This window comes from Fonticula alba (genome assembly GCF_000388065.1).
Source record: "Fonticula alba strain ATCC 38817 unplaced genomic scaffold supercont2.1, whole genome shotgun sequence".
Classification (NCBI taxonomy): domain Eukaryota; order Rotosphaerida; family Fonticulaceae; genus Fonticula; species Fonticula alba.
In genome coordinates, this window is record NW_009242971.1 from 3,942,350 (window position 1) to 3,954,966 (window position 12,617).

The following is a 12,617-nucleotide window of genomic DNA, read 5'->3' on the forward strand; positions in this document are numbered from 1 at the left end:
GCCGGGGGCGGGAGGGCAGGCGGACGCCGTACCGCGAACCGGGGAGGTGTCTCAGCAGCCAGGGGGCGCTGGCATGTGTCCGGTGGTAGTGGCGGCGGCGCGCCCGGGGTAGCAGTCGCCCGCGCGGGCCACTCCGCGGCCAAGGGGCGCCGGGGGGCCAATGACCAGCGCAGCGCCAGCGGCAACGCGGCGCCATAAGACTCATTCCGCTGCCTGGCCCGCCCGCCGGAGGGCGGAGAGGCCGGGCGCCGGCTGGGGGAGACATGTGCTAACACGCGGACATAGGCGCCCCGCCTTTCGGGCCACAATCCGTGTGCGCTCGGCCATTTAGGCACCCAGTGTGGGCAGGGGGGGGGAGGGCGGGGGTCCAGCCGCGCGCGCGGTGCTCCCCGTGCGACAGTCGTGGCCGCGCCGGCTCCGCGCCCGCCGCGTAGCGCATCTCGACTCGAGCACGCCAGCCGCCAGGGGCGCCGTCGACCTCCTCGGGCCTCTCTGCCCCCTTGCGCGGAGTCACTGCGCTCGGGCGAGCGCAGAGCCGGCGCGGGGCCCGGGGGCTCTCGCCGCGCGGCCGGGCCCTGCCCTGCAGGGGGAGGCCCGGGGGTTGGTCCTTCCGGCGCGTCAGTTTTTCCGATGGCCGGCCCGGCCCTCACGGAGAGGGGGGCAGAAACCCCGGGCCTCCACTTGTGCCTCCCCCCCCCCACGGGGTTCGCTAGGGCCACCAGTGTGCTCCAACATGCCCCGGCGTGGGGGCGCGGCCAGATGGAACGCTCCTATCCCCGAGGGCGCCCCTGCGGGGAAAAGGGGAACCCTGGCATGGCCGCCGCCACTTTTGGCGCCCGGGGCGGCGGCGGCGGCGGCGGCGGCGGCGGGGGGGCATCCAGGCGCTGGTGCAGTCCTACAGCACCCCAGAGGGCAGCCAACTTGCAGGGAGATGGTCCCCTCAGTCCCCCCCCCCGCAGCCAGCACCCCCCAGCCACACGGCCGGTGGACACCGACGAGCGGCCCGGGCCCGGGGGGGGGAGGCGGGACCCATGCGCGTCATCCGGCCTGGCCGCGCGCATCCACGCGCCCCCGTTCACGGGCGGCCACGGGCCACGAAACCCCGCCCGAGCCGCCGGGGCTGCCATGACGGTGGGCGAGTGCGGCCACGGGCCGCAGGGCGCGCGCGCGCCTTGCTGCCCCAGCAGCCTCCCCCCCGGCCTGTGCCCCTCCACCCCCGGCCGACCGGGGCGTCGGTCTTCGACGGACAACCCCAAGTCTCAGGACGCCCAGGGGGGATGGGGCGCGCGCGCGCGTGCTTCAAACGCGGCGGGGCGACGTTGGACCCCCGCTGTCTCCGCGGCGTCCTCTCGCGCGCTCGAGCCGCGGCCAACCACTCTGCTGAGGCGCGCGGGCGAGCCCGGCTGCTCCGGGCCCCCCCGCCCCGCCGGGTCGGCTAGCCAAGGAAAGGTACTCCCAACCCTCGGACACCCCAGCCCCAGTGACCCATCTACGAAGGCAGACCCTCGATGCTGGTGTAGCAACCTTGGCCCAGGCTCATCCCCGACAAGGGGCCGGCGAACACCCCGGGTCCGGCCACGGCCGCGCCAGCGATTCCGCCCTCCCTCCCCGGCACGGCGCCCGACACTCCGATGCGAACCCCCTTTCAGGGGGAATCCCGCTCGGGGCCCGGCCGCTCGCGCGCCGCCGCCGGCCGTGCCCCAGCTGCACCGCAAAGCTCCAGCTCAGAGCGAGCACCCGCATGCTCTTCAGATGCCCATTCCCACACCCGGCATGCCAATGGACGTGCCTCGCCTCGGGCGCGGTCCCCAGGACCGCCGCTGAGGAGGGGGGAGCGAACAACGGGAATAGAAGCCGGCCGGCTGGCCCCCCCCCCCCCCGCCAGGGAGAGCCGGCACGCACACACCATGGACACAAGGACAGATCTATTTTTTTTCTCCACTCGGCGCGCTCCCGGCCTCCCCTCTCGTCCTCGCACACACACACCCCTCTCTCCCGACATGCGTGCAGCAGCAGCAGCAGCAGCAGCAGCAGCACACACACAAGGGAGGGGGAGGCGCAGGAGGGGAAAGAGAAAGGGTGGAGGGGGAATGAAGCACAATGCCAACACCACACAAGCACGGGGGGCACGAATCCCCTCTCCTTCTCGATCACATATTCTTCTCCCCCTCTCTTACACACACACACACACACACACACACTGCCTCCCAGAGGAGGGAGGCGGGGGGGGAGGGGGATAGCGGGTGCGCACGACGCGCGTCCTCTGGCGAATCAAGAGTTGAGCATCTGCAGGATGAGGTCTTCCTGGGACTCGAGGGTGGCTGGGATCTCGGCCGGGCGGGCACGCTTGGCCGGCGAGGTGTCCTCCCCAGCCGGCGAGTAGCCGCGCTTGCTGCCAGCCGGCGACCGGAAAGCATCCTCCTCATCGGACGAGGACTCGTCCCCCGGGGGAGCGGCATCCTCCTCCATGTCATCCTCATCGTCAGAGCGCATGGCCCGGGCGGCGCCGGCGGCCTTGCGCGCAGCGATCTTCTCGTCGCGCGCCTTGCGCCACTCCTCGAAGGCCACCCGGGCGCTCTCAATCTCGCCGGCCTCCTGCTTCTCCTTCATCTTGGCCAGGACACGGCGCTCGCGCAGCTTCAGCCTCTGAAGATCCTTGTCCTGGATGTCGGCCACCTGCAGGGTCTCCCGCTCGCGAGCGATGTACTCCTGGACGCGCGCGCGGCCCGGGCAGACGTCCAAAAGGAGGGAGGGGGGGAAGGGGGAACAAACAGTCAGACCAATGCATGCAGACCCTGGGCCGGCCCGCTCCCAGCAAGGTAGGCCGGGGGGGGGGGGGGGGGGGGGGATATGGATGGCGAAGGGCCGGGAAGGAGAAGATCCCCTCAGGACCCGGCGGGACGGGGAAAGCGAAGGAGCGTAGGGAGGCTCGGCCGGCCCCGGGCCCCGGGGCCGCGTGGCATGTGCGCACCATTCGAACGCTCTGTTGTCGGTACCACAGCGACTCGCTCGTGTCCGCGCGCCCGGGGCCTGAGACGCGGTCGTGTCCCAGACGCCACGCGTCGGGGGGCCTGTGCCCGGGGTGGCACCCGCGCGACCCGGGGCACGTCTCCTCTCCCGGCGCGGTGGCGGGACTTTGTGGGGTGCGGCGGGGGGGGGGGGGGGGGGGGGGGGGGGGGGGGGGGGGCGATCAGGGAAGAAGGAAGACAGCCGGTGGACACGTACCTCGGCCTGCAGAACCGCGGTGTCATGCTGGAAGGTGGACTCGTCCTCGACGAACTTCAGCTCCCGGCCAACGCCCTCCTCGTCGAAGAGGGTGCGCGTGCCCGAGCCGAGGGTCTTCATCCGGTGACGCTTCAGGGTCTTCAACTTGTCACGGTGCGACTGGGGCCCGGAGGGCAGGAGCTACGCGCGCGACCACGCGGGAATGACGATGCAAAGGGCGATCCGGGCGGGGAGTAAGGGCGTCAGAAAACCGGGAAGAGCCGCACACGGCGCGAGCCGAAGACACCCCGAAGCGGCACGGCAGTCAAAGTGAGGCTCCCGGGAGCGGGAGAAAAAAAGAGAAAAAAGAGGAAAAAAGAGGGAAAAAAAGGAAAGCATGCCCATACCTTGATGGCATCAATCTCCTCGGCCAGCTCATGGTCGTGACGCTTGATCTTGAAGAGATCATCGGAGTCCGAATCGCTGCCGGCGTCGGACGACTCCGAGCCGGAATCCGAGCTGCTGTCATGGATGACATCGCGCGTGGCAGTCAGCCGGGTGCCCGACCGGCGGAAGAGCTTCTCCATCCGCTGAGAGGGCCGGTTGCGCTGGGGGGGGGGGGGGGGGGGGACCACCACATGGACAGCAAGCGAGCAGGGAGGCCACATCCGCCCACACATGCACATGCATGCCGAAAGTTGAAAGCCAGTCAGAAGATGATCACCCCCCGGTAGAGCGGCGGCCGAGCAAAGGGGGGAAAGGGGGGGGGAGGAAGGCACCCGGGCAGGGCGCGCCCACGTACCGGGTTCAAGCCGTCAAGCAGGGGCTTCTTGCCCTCGGCGTCGGAGTCCGAGTCCGAGCCGGAGTCCGAGCCGGAGTCCGAGCTCTCCCCGCCGTCCGAGTCGGCATCGCTGCTGTCCGAGGCCAGCTGGCCCTTGGCCTCCTTGTCGTCCTTCTCCTCCGTCTCCTCGATGGACTCCAGGACTTGCTGGATGTCACGCGAGGCATTCTTCAGGGCCTTGGATTTCTGCGAGCCGCCATCGGAGCAAGGGCCACATGTCAGGAAGGGCCGTTCTCGCCAATGGCCGGCAAAAAAAAAAAAAGAAAAAAAAGAAAGTGCAGGGCGCTTTTTGTTGGGAAAAGGAAAACCACGAACCGTGACAAAGCGAATGCGCGGCGCGCCCGGCAGCCCCAGCGAATAGGCGTACTCCTCGAGAGGGAGCTCCGTCACATCGAAGACCTCCTTGTTGGACTTCAGGAAAATGGACCGGACATACGAGACGAAGGCCTTTGCCATTGGCGGAAACGAGGGAGCGTGGGGAGGGGGAGGGAAAGGAGGGCCCGCCCCCGCGGCGGGGTGCATGGTGATGCTTCATGTTAGATGGCCAGAAGAGCACGGGATAGCAAGGCAGTGCCGGCGGCAGGCGGAGCGCACCCGCTGGGCGAGGTACTTCACCTCGGCGTCCTGCGTGGCGAAGGACACCATTTGCTTGGAGATGGACACCGTATGGGCCGGGTTGATGTGGATCTTCTGCACCGGCACCCGGCGCTCTTCCAGCAGCTTGATCATGGCCGGCTCCTCGCTCGGCAGCAGCAGCATCATGGACTGCCCGGCCGAGTTGAAGCGAGCAGTCCGCCCCACCCGGTGGATGTAGGTATCCACATCGTCCGGGCAGTCCACCTGCACGACCCAGTCGACCGAAGGGAAATCAAGACCGCGAGCGGCTACACCCGGCAAGATGGTGAGAGGGGGGGAGCAGGAGAGAGAGAGAGAGAGAGGGGGGGGGAGAGAGGTTAGCACGTGCCGAGGAGGCCTCGTCGTGGGGGGAGAAGGGAGGGGGGAGGATTGGCCCGGCCAGGACATGGGGAAAAGGGAGAGCCCCGGCCTTGGCGAACGCACCAATGTCGGTGGCGAACAGGACCGCGTGCTCTCGGCGGAGGAAGTCCTCGAAGATGGCCATGCGCTTGAGCTGCTTCTGCTTCCCGTGCAGGGCCATGCAGTGAATGCCCGGGCGCAGGCGGTGGAAAGTCTCCTGCACAAAGCGGACCTGCTTGCAGCTGGAAAGGAAGGCAATGCACTTGATGCGCGGGTGGTTGCGCAGGAAGGAGAAAAGGACATCCAGCTTCTCCGGCAGGGCACAAGTGATGTATGTTTGCTGCAGCGCCTGGGGAGTGGCATGCGCAGACGCCTCATGCACGGCCACATACTCCGGGTCGTTCATCGACAGCCGGGCAATATCCGACAGGGACTTGGTCTGCGTGGCGGAGAAGAGCATCGTCTGGCGCTCGCTTGGGAAGTACTCCAAAATGGCGTTCAGCGTCTTGGCGAAGCCCATGTCCAAGATCCGATCGGCCTCATCCAGGACTTCAAGGCAGAGGGGGCCCGGCGGAGGGAGAGGGCGAAGAGAAGGTGAGCACGACCCGATGAGCATGACCACTGACAGACATGCTGAATGCCAAGAAAGGGGGAAGGGGGCAGGAAGAGGGAGAGACGAGGGAAACCCCCGGCGCATGTGGAAACATACCCAGCATCGACAGGTTGTCGCAGTTGAAGTCCGGCGTCTCACTCAGATGCTGCAGCAGTCGACCCGGGGTGCAAATGAGGATATTCATGTGGCGAATGCTGCCGGCCTCGGCCTGCAGGTCCTTGCCACCGGTCACCAGACCGGCCGAGAAGTTGTGCTCCCGGCCGACCTTGCGCAGGACATTGAAAATTTGAAGAGCCTATGTCGGAGGGCGTGGACCGGGCGGTCGCATCGGAAGGAGGGGGAGGAGAGAGAGAGAGAGGGGGGGGGGGGCATGCGTCAGATAGCTGGGAGGGGAGGAGGGCGGGAGGACACCGTGAACGGGCAATGTACCAGCTCGCGCGTCGGCGAAAGGACGATGGCACCAATACCATCGACACGAGACCAACTCTGCTTGTGCAAGCGCTCAAGCATCTGGAGGGGAAGGGGACAGAGAAAGGCAAGTCAGATGGTGCAAGATCAATGCGAGGACCCTGGGGGGGGGGGGAGGACAAAGAGAAAGGCCACAATGAAGACCAGAAGCAAAGGGGGAGAGAGGGAGAGAGAGAGAGAGAGGGAGCGGGGTGGGGAAAAGCATGGGCAAGCATAACGCACCGGAATCAGGTAGGACAGGGTCTTGCCAGAGCCGGTCTTCGCCGCGCCGAGAATATCCTTCCCAGTCAGCGCCAGGGGGATGGCGCGCTTCTGGATCTCAGTCATTTTGGTGTACTTGGACTTGGTCAAGCCGGCAATGGTCTTGTCGCTGAGGTTCAGATCTAGGAAGGTCACCGGGTCAGCCTTCTTGGTGGAGGTGGCGGTCGGAGTAGCGGCCTTGCCACCAAGCCGGTCCTTACGGCCATCCTTGGTGCGGGGGGCCTTCCCCTTGGAGTGCTGGCGGGCGACCTTCATCGTTGGTGGCGACGGCGATGGATGGGACGAGTGGCTCACAGGAGGGACACAGGAGGAGCAGCGAGGGTGGAAACCGGGGGGAAATGCAGAGAGGACGAGGGGAAAGAGAGAGAGAGAGAGGGGGGGGGGGGGGAGGGGGAACAAAAGGGGAAAGGCGAGGCGAGGTATTGGGGAACTGGTGGCGATATGGCGTTGGGCCACGCCGGCACAAAAGGAGGCCGCCGAACAGGAAGCAGTCGAGGCCTGCCAAATTTCGCGTGAGATCTCCTTCCTGGTGTTGCGAGAAGCCTCGGGGTGCATCTGGCGGGCGGGGACGAGCGGAACACCGAGCCGACAAAGGTGAGGACGGGGGGGGGGGGGGGGGCGACACCACACGGGTGGCACCGGAGGGGGGGGATGGGACGGGGAGCGTGGGCGTCGGGCGAGCCGGAAGCATGGCGCAAGAGACATCACGTGCGCATTCGTGGACATGTGTGTGGTGCTTCAATCGGAGTCTCCGTGTGCTGAAGTCTATTGGGGCGCAGCCAGCCGACCCTGGCCGTGTGGGTGGGTGGAGCAAGAGGAGGGATGTGCGAATGCGCATGGCAAGAGTATGTACATGGCATGAACACGGATTTACACACACGAGCGCACAGACGCACAACAATGCTGTGGGCCTGGGATGCGGCACCGGCTGGGGAAAGGGGCCATGGCAAAGGGGAGAAATATCAAAGGAACAAGGGAGAAGGAGAATAACAAGGAGGGGGAAACACAAGAGAATGGCCGAAGCCGGGCATATGGACGAGAAAAGGAAGGGGAACGACGAAGGATGAGGAAGAAGGTGCACGTGTGCGCATCAAGAGAAGGGAGAGAAAGAGAGAGAGAGAGAGAGAGAGAGAGAGAGAGAGAGAGAGAGGGAGGGAGAGAGAGAGAGAGAGCGCGCGCTTCTCAGACGATGCGAACGAGGGATGACCGAGTCCCTGCCGCTGCGAGCGACGTCAACAGACGGACATCCCGCGAGGAGAGGTGATTGTGCCGGACATCCACCATCGGCAAGTGGAAGCCCTGCTCGATGGCCATGCGGTCGCCTGGGGGCACCGGGGCACCTGAGCCGCTGGCGATATCCAACGGGTCCAGGTGGATTTGATTCACCAGTGTGTCGACCGAGTCGACGGTGATGGTGTTTTCTGTGTCGAGGAACAAGAGTGAAGAAAGTCCCAGGTGTGCATCAGTGGACCATATCGACATAAGGAGGGGAGGAGGGCGAGCGACAGAGACAGAGAGAGACAGAGAGGTGAGAGGGAGGAGAGAGAGACAGAGAGAGAGAGAGAGACAGAGAGAGAGAGAGAGACAGAGAGAGAGAGAGAGACAGAGAGAGAGAGAGAGACAGAGAGAGAGAGAGAGAGACAGAGAGAGAGAGAGAGAGAGACAGAGAGACAGAGAGAGACAGAGAGAAACAGCTCTGAAGAAGGGGGCGCAAAAGCAGATGGCGCACCACGCAGGTCGATGGAAGCAACAACAGCCCGGGCTGGGGTGTGGCGCCCGGGGCCCGGGCCGCTTGGCGAGTGATGCCGGCTGCCATCGGCGCTGCCGGCGCCAACAGCACCGGCACCAGGGGCGAAGATCGACTCCGACAGGAAGAAGACTGCCCGGTCGTCGATTCGATTGCCAGACAAGTCCAGATCGCGCAGGGCAAAAACGGCCGACCGGGGCGCCAAGCGCTCGAGCCCGACACAGGACGCCGGCGGCCGAACCTGGCCACGCACGGAGACCCCCCCGTCGGAGGTCGACCGGTGGGCCGGCACCGGGGGAGGTGGCGGTGTGCCCCGGGGAGCTCCGGCCGCCGGAGCAACCACCGGCGGCAGATGCTGCCCAGCCAGGGTGGCATCCAATGGAGCAGTGAAACGCGGGAGTTCCCGACGAGCCGCCAGCCGCTGCTGGCAGAACTCCTCATCGGAACAGGTTTCGTCCCCCGCATTGGGGCAGACCATGTCCTCGAAGCCCGACACCACCGACGGCGGGGACTGACCAGACCGCCAGGAGGACGACATGGCACTGAGGCTGCTACTGACCCCGCCGGGCCCCGCGTCGACCTCCCCCTCGGGGAAGACATTGATTCCGGGAACGAACACCGCGCTGGCGCGACGGTGTCGGATGAGGGCCGAGCCGATGCTCCGGCTCAGAGCCCCGGCCTCCATGCGCTCGACCATGAGACGATCATTCTCCGGCGCATAGACCCCATCAGGGAAGACACCGGTGGGCGATTCGATGGTCGTGCCGGCCAGGGGCAGGCCGATTGTGTTGACCACCAGCCCGGGACCGCCGCCGCCGCCGCCGCCGCCGCCGCCGCCGCCGCCGCCGGTCGCCGGGAACCCCCCCGGCGAGGTGGGAGACCCGCCCGGCACCACGGCGGCCAGTGACAGGCAACTGCCGACCGGGGATTGGCCACTCAGCGGGCTGGCCAAATGGGCATCCGAGCTGGCCAGCGCCGGCGACAGACTCCCCGGATCGGCCTGCGGACGGAAGGGCGACGTCAACAACAGCGGCCCGGGCGACGGAAGGCCATGGTCTCCCGACCCGGTCGCCTGCCAGGGAGCAGGTGGCGGCGGAGGCGGGGCCCGCGGCCGCGGGGGGCGATGCGCCCCAGGGCTGACCGCCGAGCGAGACCCGCCAGTCGGCGACCGAGGGCCCGCCAGGGGATCCACCTCAATCGCCAGGGTCAGAGCCCGGAACAGTTCAATGGCCCCGGTGCTGGTGATGGCGTTGTGGGAGAGATCCACCCGTTGGAGGGTGCCCCCGAGCTCCGACATGCCGGTCGTCGGGCTGTCGGCCCGGGCCCCAGCTTCCGGGCATCGAGCCAGGGCGCGTGCCCATTGGGACACACGCAACTGCAGGAAGTCCGCAATGGCACAGGCCCCCCGGTCGTCGAGGCCCACCCCGGCCAGCGAGAGGTCGGTGAGTGCGGCAAACCAGGAAGCACTGTTGATGGGCAACGGCAGGGCCAAGCGAACCCGCGTGCCGGTGCCCTCGCCGGGCAAATGCCGCACAGAGGCATTCAGCAGGATGCTCGGCTCGAGGAGGTGGAAATCCTCATCCTCATCGTAGTCATTGTCATCCTCATCTGCCTCATCTTCGCCGGTCCCGGCATGAAGCCCGGCACCTGATCCCGGGCCACAGGCGCAAGGCAGACGCTCCACCAGGAAGGCATGCAGGAAGGGCATGTCCTCGGCATCCGAGTCCAAGAAGGCGAATGGCGAATCCTCCGGGTAGATGATGCTGGTGGCACGAGACAGGGCCGGGCCGGCACGGCCGGCCGCCCGCTCTTGGAGGAAGGCCGCCTCCGAGGGCATCCGACGTGCCGGGTGGCACCGATGCCAGGCGGAGCAGGGCGGTGCCAGGGCCGACGCAATGGCCAGGGCCCCATCCGCCCCGAGGGGATTGTGCGCCAGGGACAGGTGTCGCAGGCTGGCCGGGGCCTGCTCACAGTGTGCGGAGCAGCCCGTGGCAATGCCCCGGGGAGTTTCGGCCGGGGGCCGCCAGCCCAGTCGGCCAACGGCCAGGAGGGCATCGGCCAGGCGCTCGGCCCCCTGGCCGGTCATGCGGTTGAAGGGGGCCACCAGGCCACGCAGCCAAAGACGCCCGCAAGAGGGAAGAAGCGTCCCCCGGCGCGAGGCGGCTCCGAGTGCCGACGATTCCAGCACATCGGCCAGGCAGCCGGCCGCCTGGTCATCCAGCCCGCAGTATGGCAAGGAGAGGGACAAGCCACGGGCTTCCAAGCGCGACCACTGGTCAGCCCAAGCTTGGCCAAGGGCCGCCTGATCGGCGGCCGAGGCATCTGCGGCCAGACGTGCGTACGCCCGCCCGGCCAGGCCCTGGGGAGTGGACTGCAGAGGACCCACCGGGCAGGTCGGGGCACAGGAGGCCAGCGCCTCATCCGGCAGGACGATCCCCCGTGGGCCGGCCGAGGTCTGGCGACTGTTCCGCTGGAGGATGGCCATGTCGCTGGGGCCGATGATCGGGGCCGCGGCCATGTTCAACGCGAAGAACAGGGGGATCAGCCGCGGGACGGTCACCTGCCGGCCGGAGAGCGACAGATGCCGCAAAGGCAGCGGCGGAGCCGTGGAAGCCGACGCAGCCGGGAGGAACTCAAGCCCAGCCGGCAGGTATGGCCGGTAGTCCGCGGCTCCGGGCAGCAGGCGCAGCTTGACATGCGACCCGAGCTCCCCGGTGAATGTCCCACTCGGGGCCACGCGCATGGCCAGGGCAATGATGCCGGCCGTAGACAGCGCCGTGTCTGGGTGCCGGAAGGAGGCCACGATGAGACGGCCATGACGCCGGCACAGGGCGGAGGGGGGGGGGGGAGCATTAGCGTGTCGAACAGGGCAAGGAGGAGATGGACGAAGCAGACTCGAAGGGCGTGCGCGCGTACGATCCAGCGAAAAGCCCGTCACGCCGGAGAGCTTGAGGAACCCATTGGCCAGGCAAGCATCGGAGATGGCATTCTCGCCCAAGTGCAGGGTGGCCAGGCCCCGGCCGCCGGAGAAGTCGGCATTGGCCGGAGGCTCGTCGCCAAGACCCTCGCCCGCCGGGTCCACCCATCGAGAGTAGTATCGCATGGCCGCCACCTCTTGGCGGTCTTCGAGAGCGAAGCACAGCGAGTAGAAGGAATTGTTGCTCTGGTTGGTGGCTTTGATGGCGAGTTCGGGTCGGTGGTGGGCCGGTGGTCAGTGGCAGGGGTGGGACGGAGACAGAGACAGAGAGAGAGAGAGAGAGAGAGCGAGGGAAAAGGCGCCCAGAGGCGAAAATGAAAGCAAGCGCCACAGCGTCATGTACGCACAGGTGATGTCCAGCTCCGACAGCAGGGGCAGCGCCAAGGCCGGGGGCCGGCCCAGGTGCCCGGAAAGCTGGGCAATCCCCATGCCCGAGCCATCGTTGAACAGCCCCCCATGATCGCTGTCGTCTGAGACATCGCTGCCAAAGGAGGAGAACCCGCTCCCGAGGTCAGCCCCATCCAGGTACTCGTCCTCGGAGGGGTAGGAGTCGGGATCGTCGTCGCTGCCGGAGTAGGAGGATTTGGACGAGGTGTCGCCGCGCGAATGGAGCCCACGCCCGGCGGGGGGGTGGCGCGGGGCAAAGAAAAGCCGCGACTTCAGAAAGGCCGGCAGCAGGGGGCCCGCTTTGAAGAGGGTGTAGCTGAGGTCCAAGCGACGCAGCCCAGGGAAGGGAGCCCCACGCCAGGCCCCATTACAGGTGCAGTCCTCCGGCGAGGGATAAGTCCCGGGGTGGCGGGACATGAATCGCTGGCACGCCTCGCATGCCCGGGAGGGGTGGTCGCCCGACAAAGCGGTCAGCAGCAATTCCAGGGAAACCGAGTTTTCAATGGCATCTTTTTTTTTTTTTCATGGCCCACCGATGCACCATACACGAAGAAGGCGGTCAGTCAGGGCAAGGCGGGGGGATGGACAGAACCATCGAAGAACACCATGTGCAGAGCGAGGCGGGCGAGGAGGGGATGGAGTAAAGAGCAACACAGTGGGAGGAAGGTACCGCTGATTTGGAGGCTCTCCAGCTTCGGCGCCAGGGAGAACACCCGACTGGCCATTGGTGAAATGCTCACCGGCGAAGAGGAATCCGGCTGGGCGGCCGACGCAACAGCTGGCGCATTCGGGGTGGTCATGGCCGTGGCGGTGTGCCTGTCGGCGTCGCGTCCCAGATCCTCGCTTTTGACGCTGCTGCTATCCCCATCGTTGTGGCTGTCGTCGTCGTCGTCATCATCATCATCATCATCATCAAACTCGTCCGAGTAATCGTCAAAGTCATCGTCATCAAAGTCGTCACTCATGCTGGAGCCAAATTGATCGGCCGAGACACCGAGCAGAGACCGGTAACGATCGAGCAGGGGGTCGTCGGTGTCCGCGAGCCGGGCCCAGGAATCCAGGGACTTAGGCCGGAGAAGCAGGGCCAGGTAGGCGGCCTCGCTGGCTGGGATGGTGTTCTCTGGATGGGATGCAGGGGGGGGGG

The 12,617-nt window shown here is 66.8% G+C and overlaps 2 protein-coding genes across 2 annotated transcripts in view; both read right to left on the reverse strand.

Annotated features, from left to right (window-relative positions):
• Positions 1 to 2,180: 2,180 nt before the first annotated feature.
• Positions 2,181 to 6,737, reverse strand: H696_00842 (hypothetical protein). The gene is made up of 10 exons (XM_009494727.1): positions 6,324 to 6,737; positions 6,063 to 6,143; positions 5,730 to 5,928; positions 5,105 to 5,569; positions 4,640 to 4,929; positions 4,361 to 4,492; positions 4,007 to 4,231; positions 3,612 to 3,812; positions 3,226 to 3,405; positions 2,181 to 2,709 (listed from the first exon to the last, which is right to left on the reverse strand). Exons 1-10 carry the CDS (start codon positions 6,615 to 6,617, stop codon positions 2,272 to 2,274), a joined length of 2,505 nt encoding a protein of 834 aa, XP_009493002.1. The 5' UTR covers positions 6,618 to 6,737; the 3' UTR covers positions 2,181 to 2,271.
• A 782-nt stretch (positions 6,738 to 7,519) lies between these two features.
• Positions 7,520 to 12,617, reverse strand: part of H696_00843 (hypothetical protein) — a gene marked incomplete at its 5' end in the record, with an annotated part of 6,366 nt that continues 1,268 nt past the window's right edge. Inside the window, 5 exons of the mRNA XM_009494728.1 lie at positions 7,520 to 7,783; positions 8,092 to 10,890; positions 11,026 to 11,283; positions 11,434 to 11,982; positions 12,144 to 12,593. Of these exons, the coding sequence (XP_009493003.1) occupies positions 7,545 to 7,783; positions 8,092 to 10,890; positions 11,026 to 11,283; positions 11,434 to 11,982; positions 12,144 to 12,593 (4,295 nt within the window). The 3' untranslated portion in view covers positions 7,520 to 7,544. The remainder of the gene's footprint in view (positions 7,784 to 8,091; positions 10,891 to 11,025; positions 11,284 to 11,433; positions 11,983 to 12,143; positions 12,594 to 12,617) is intronic.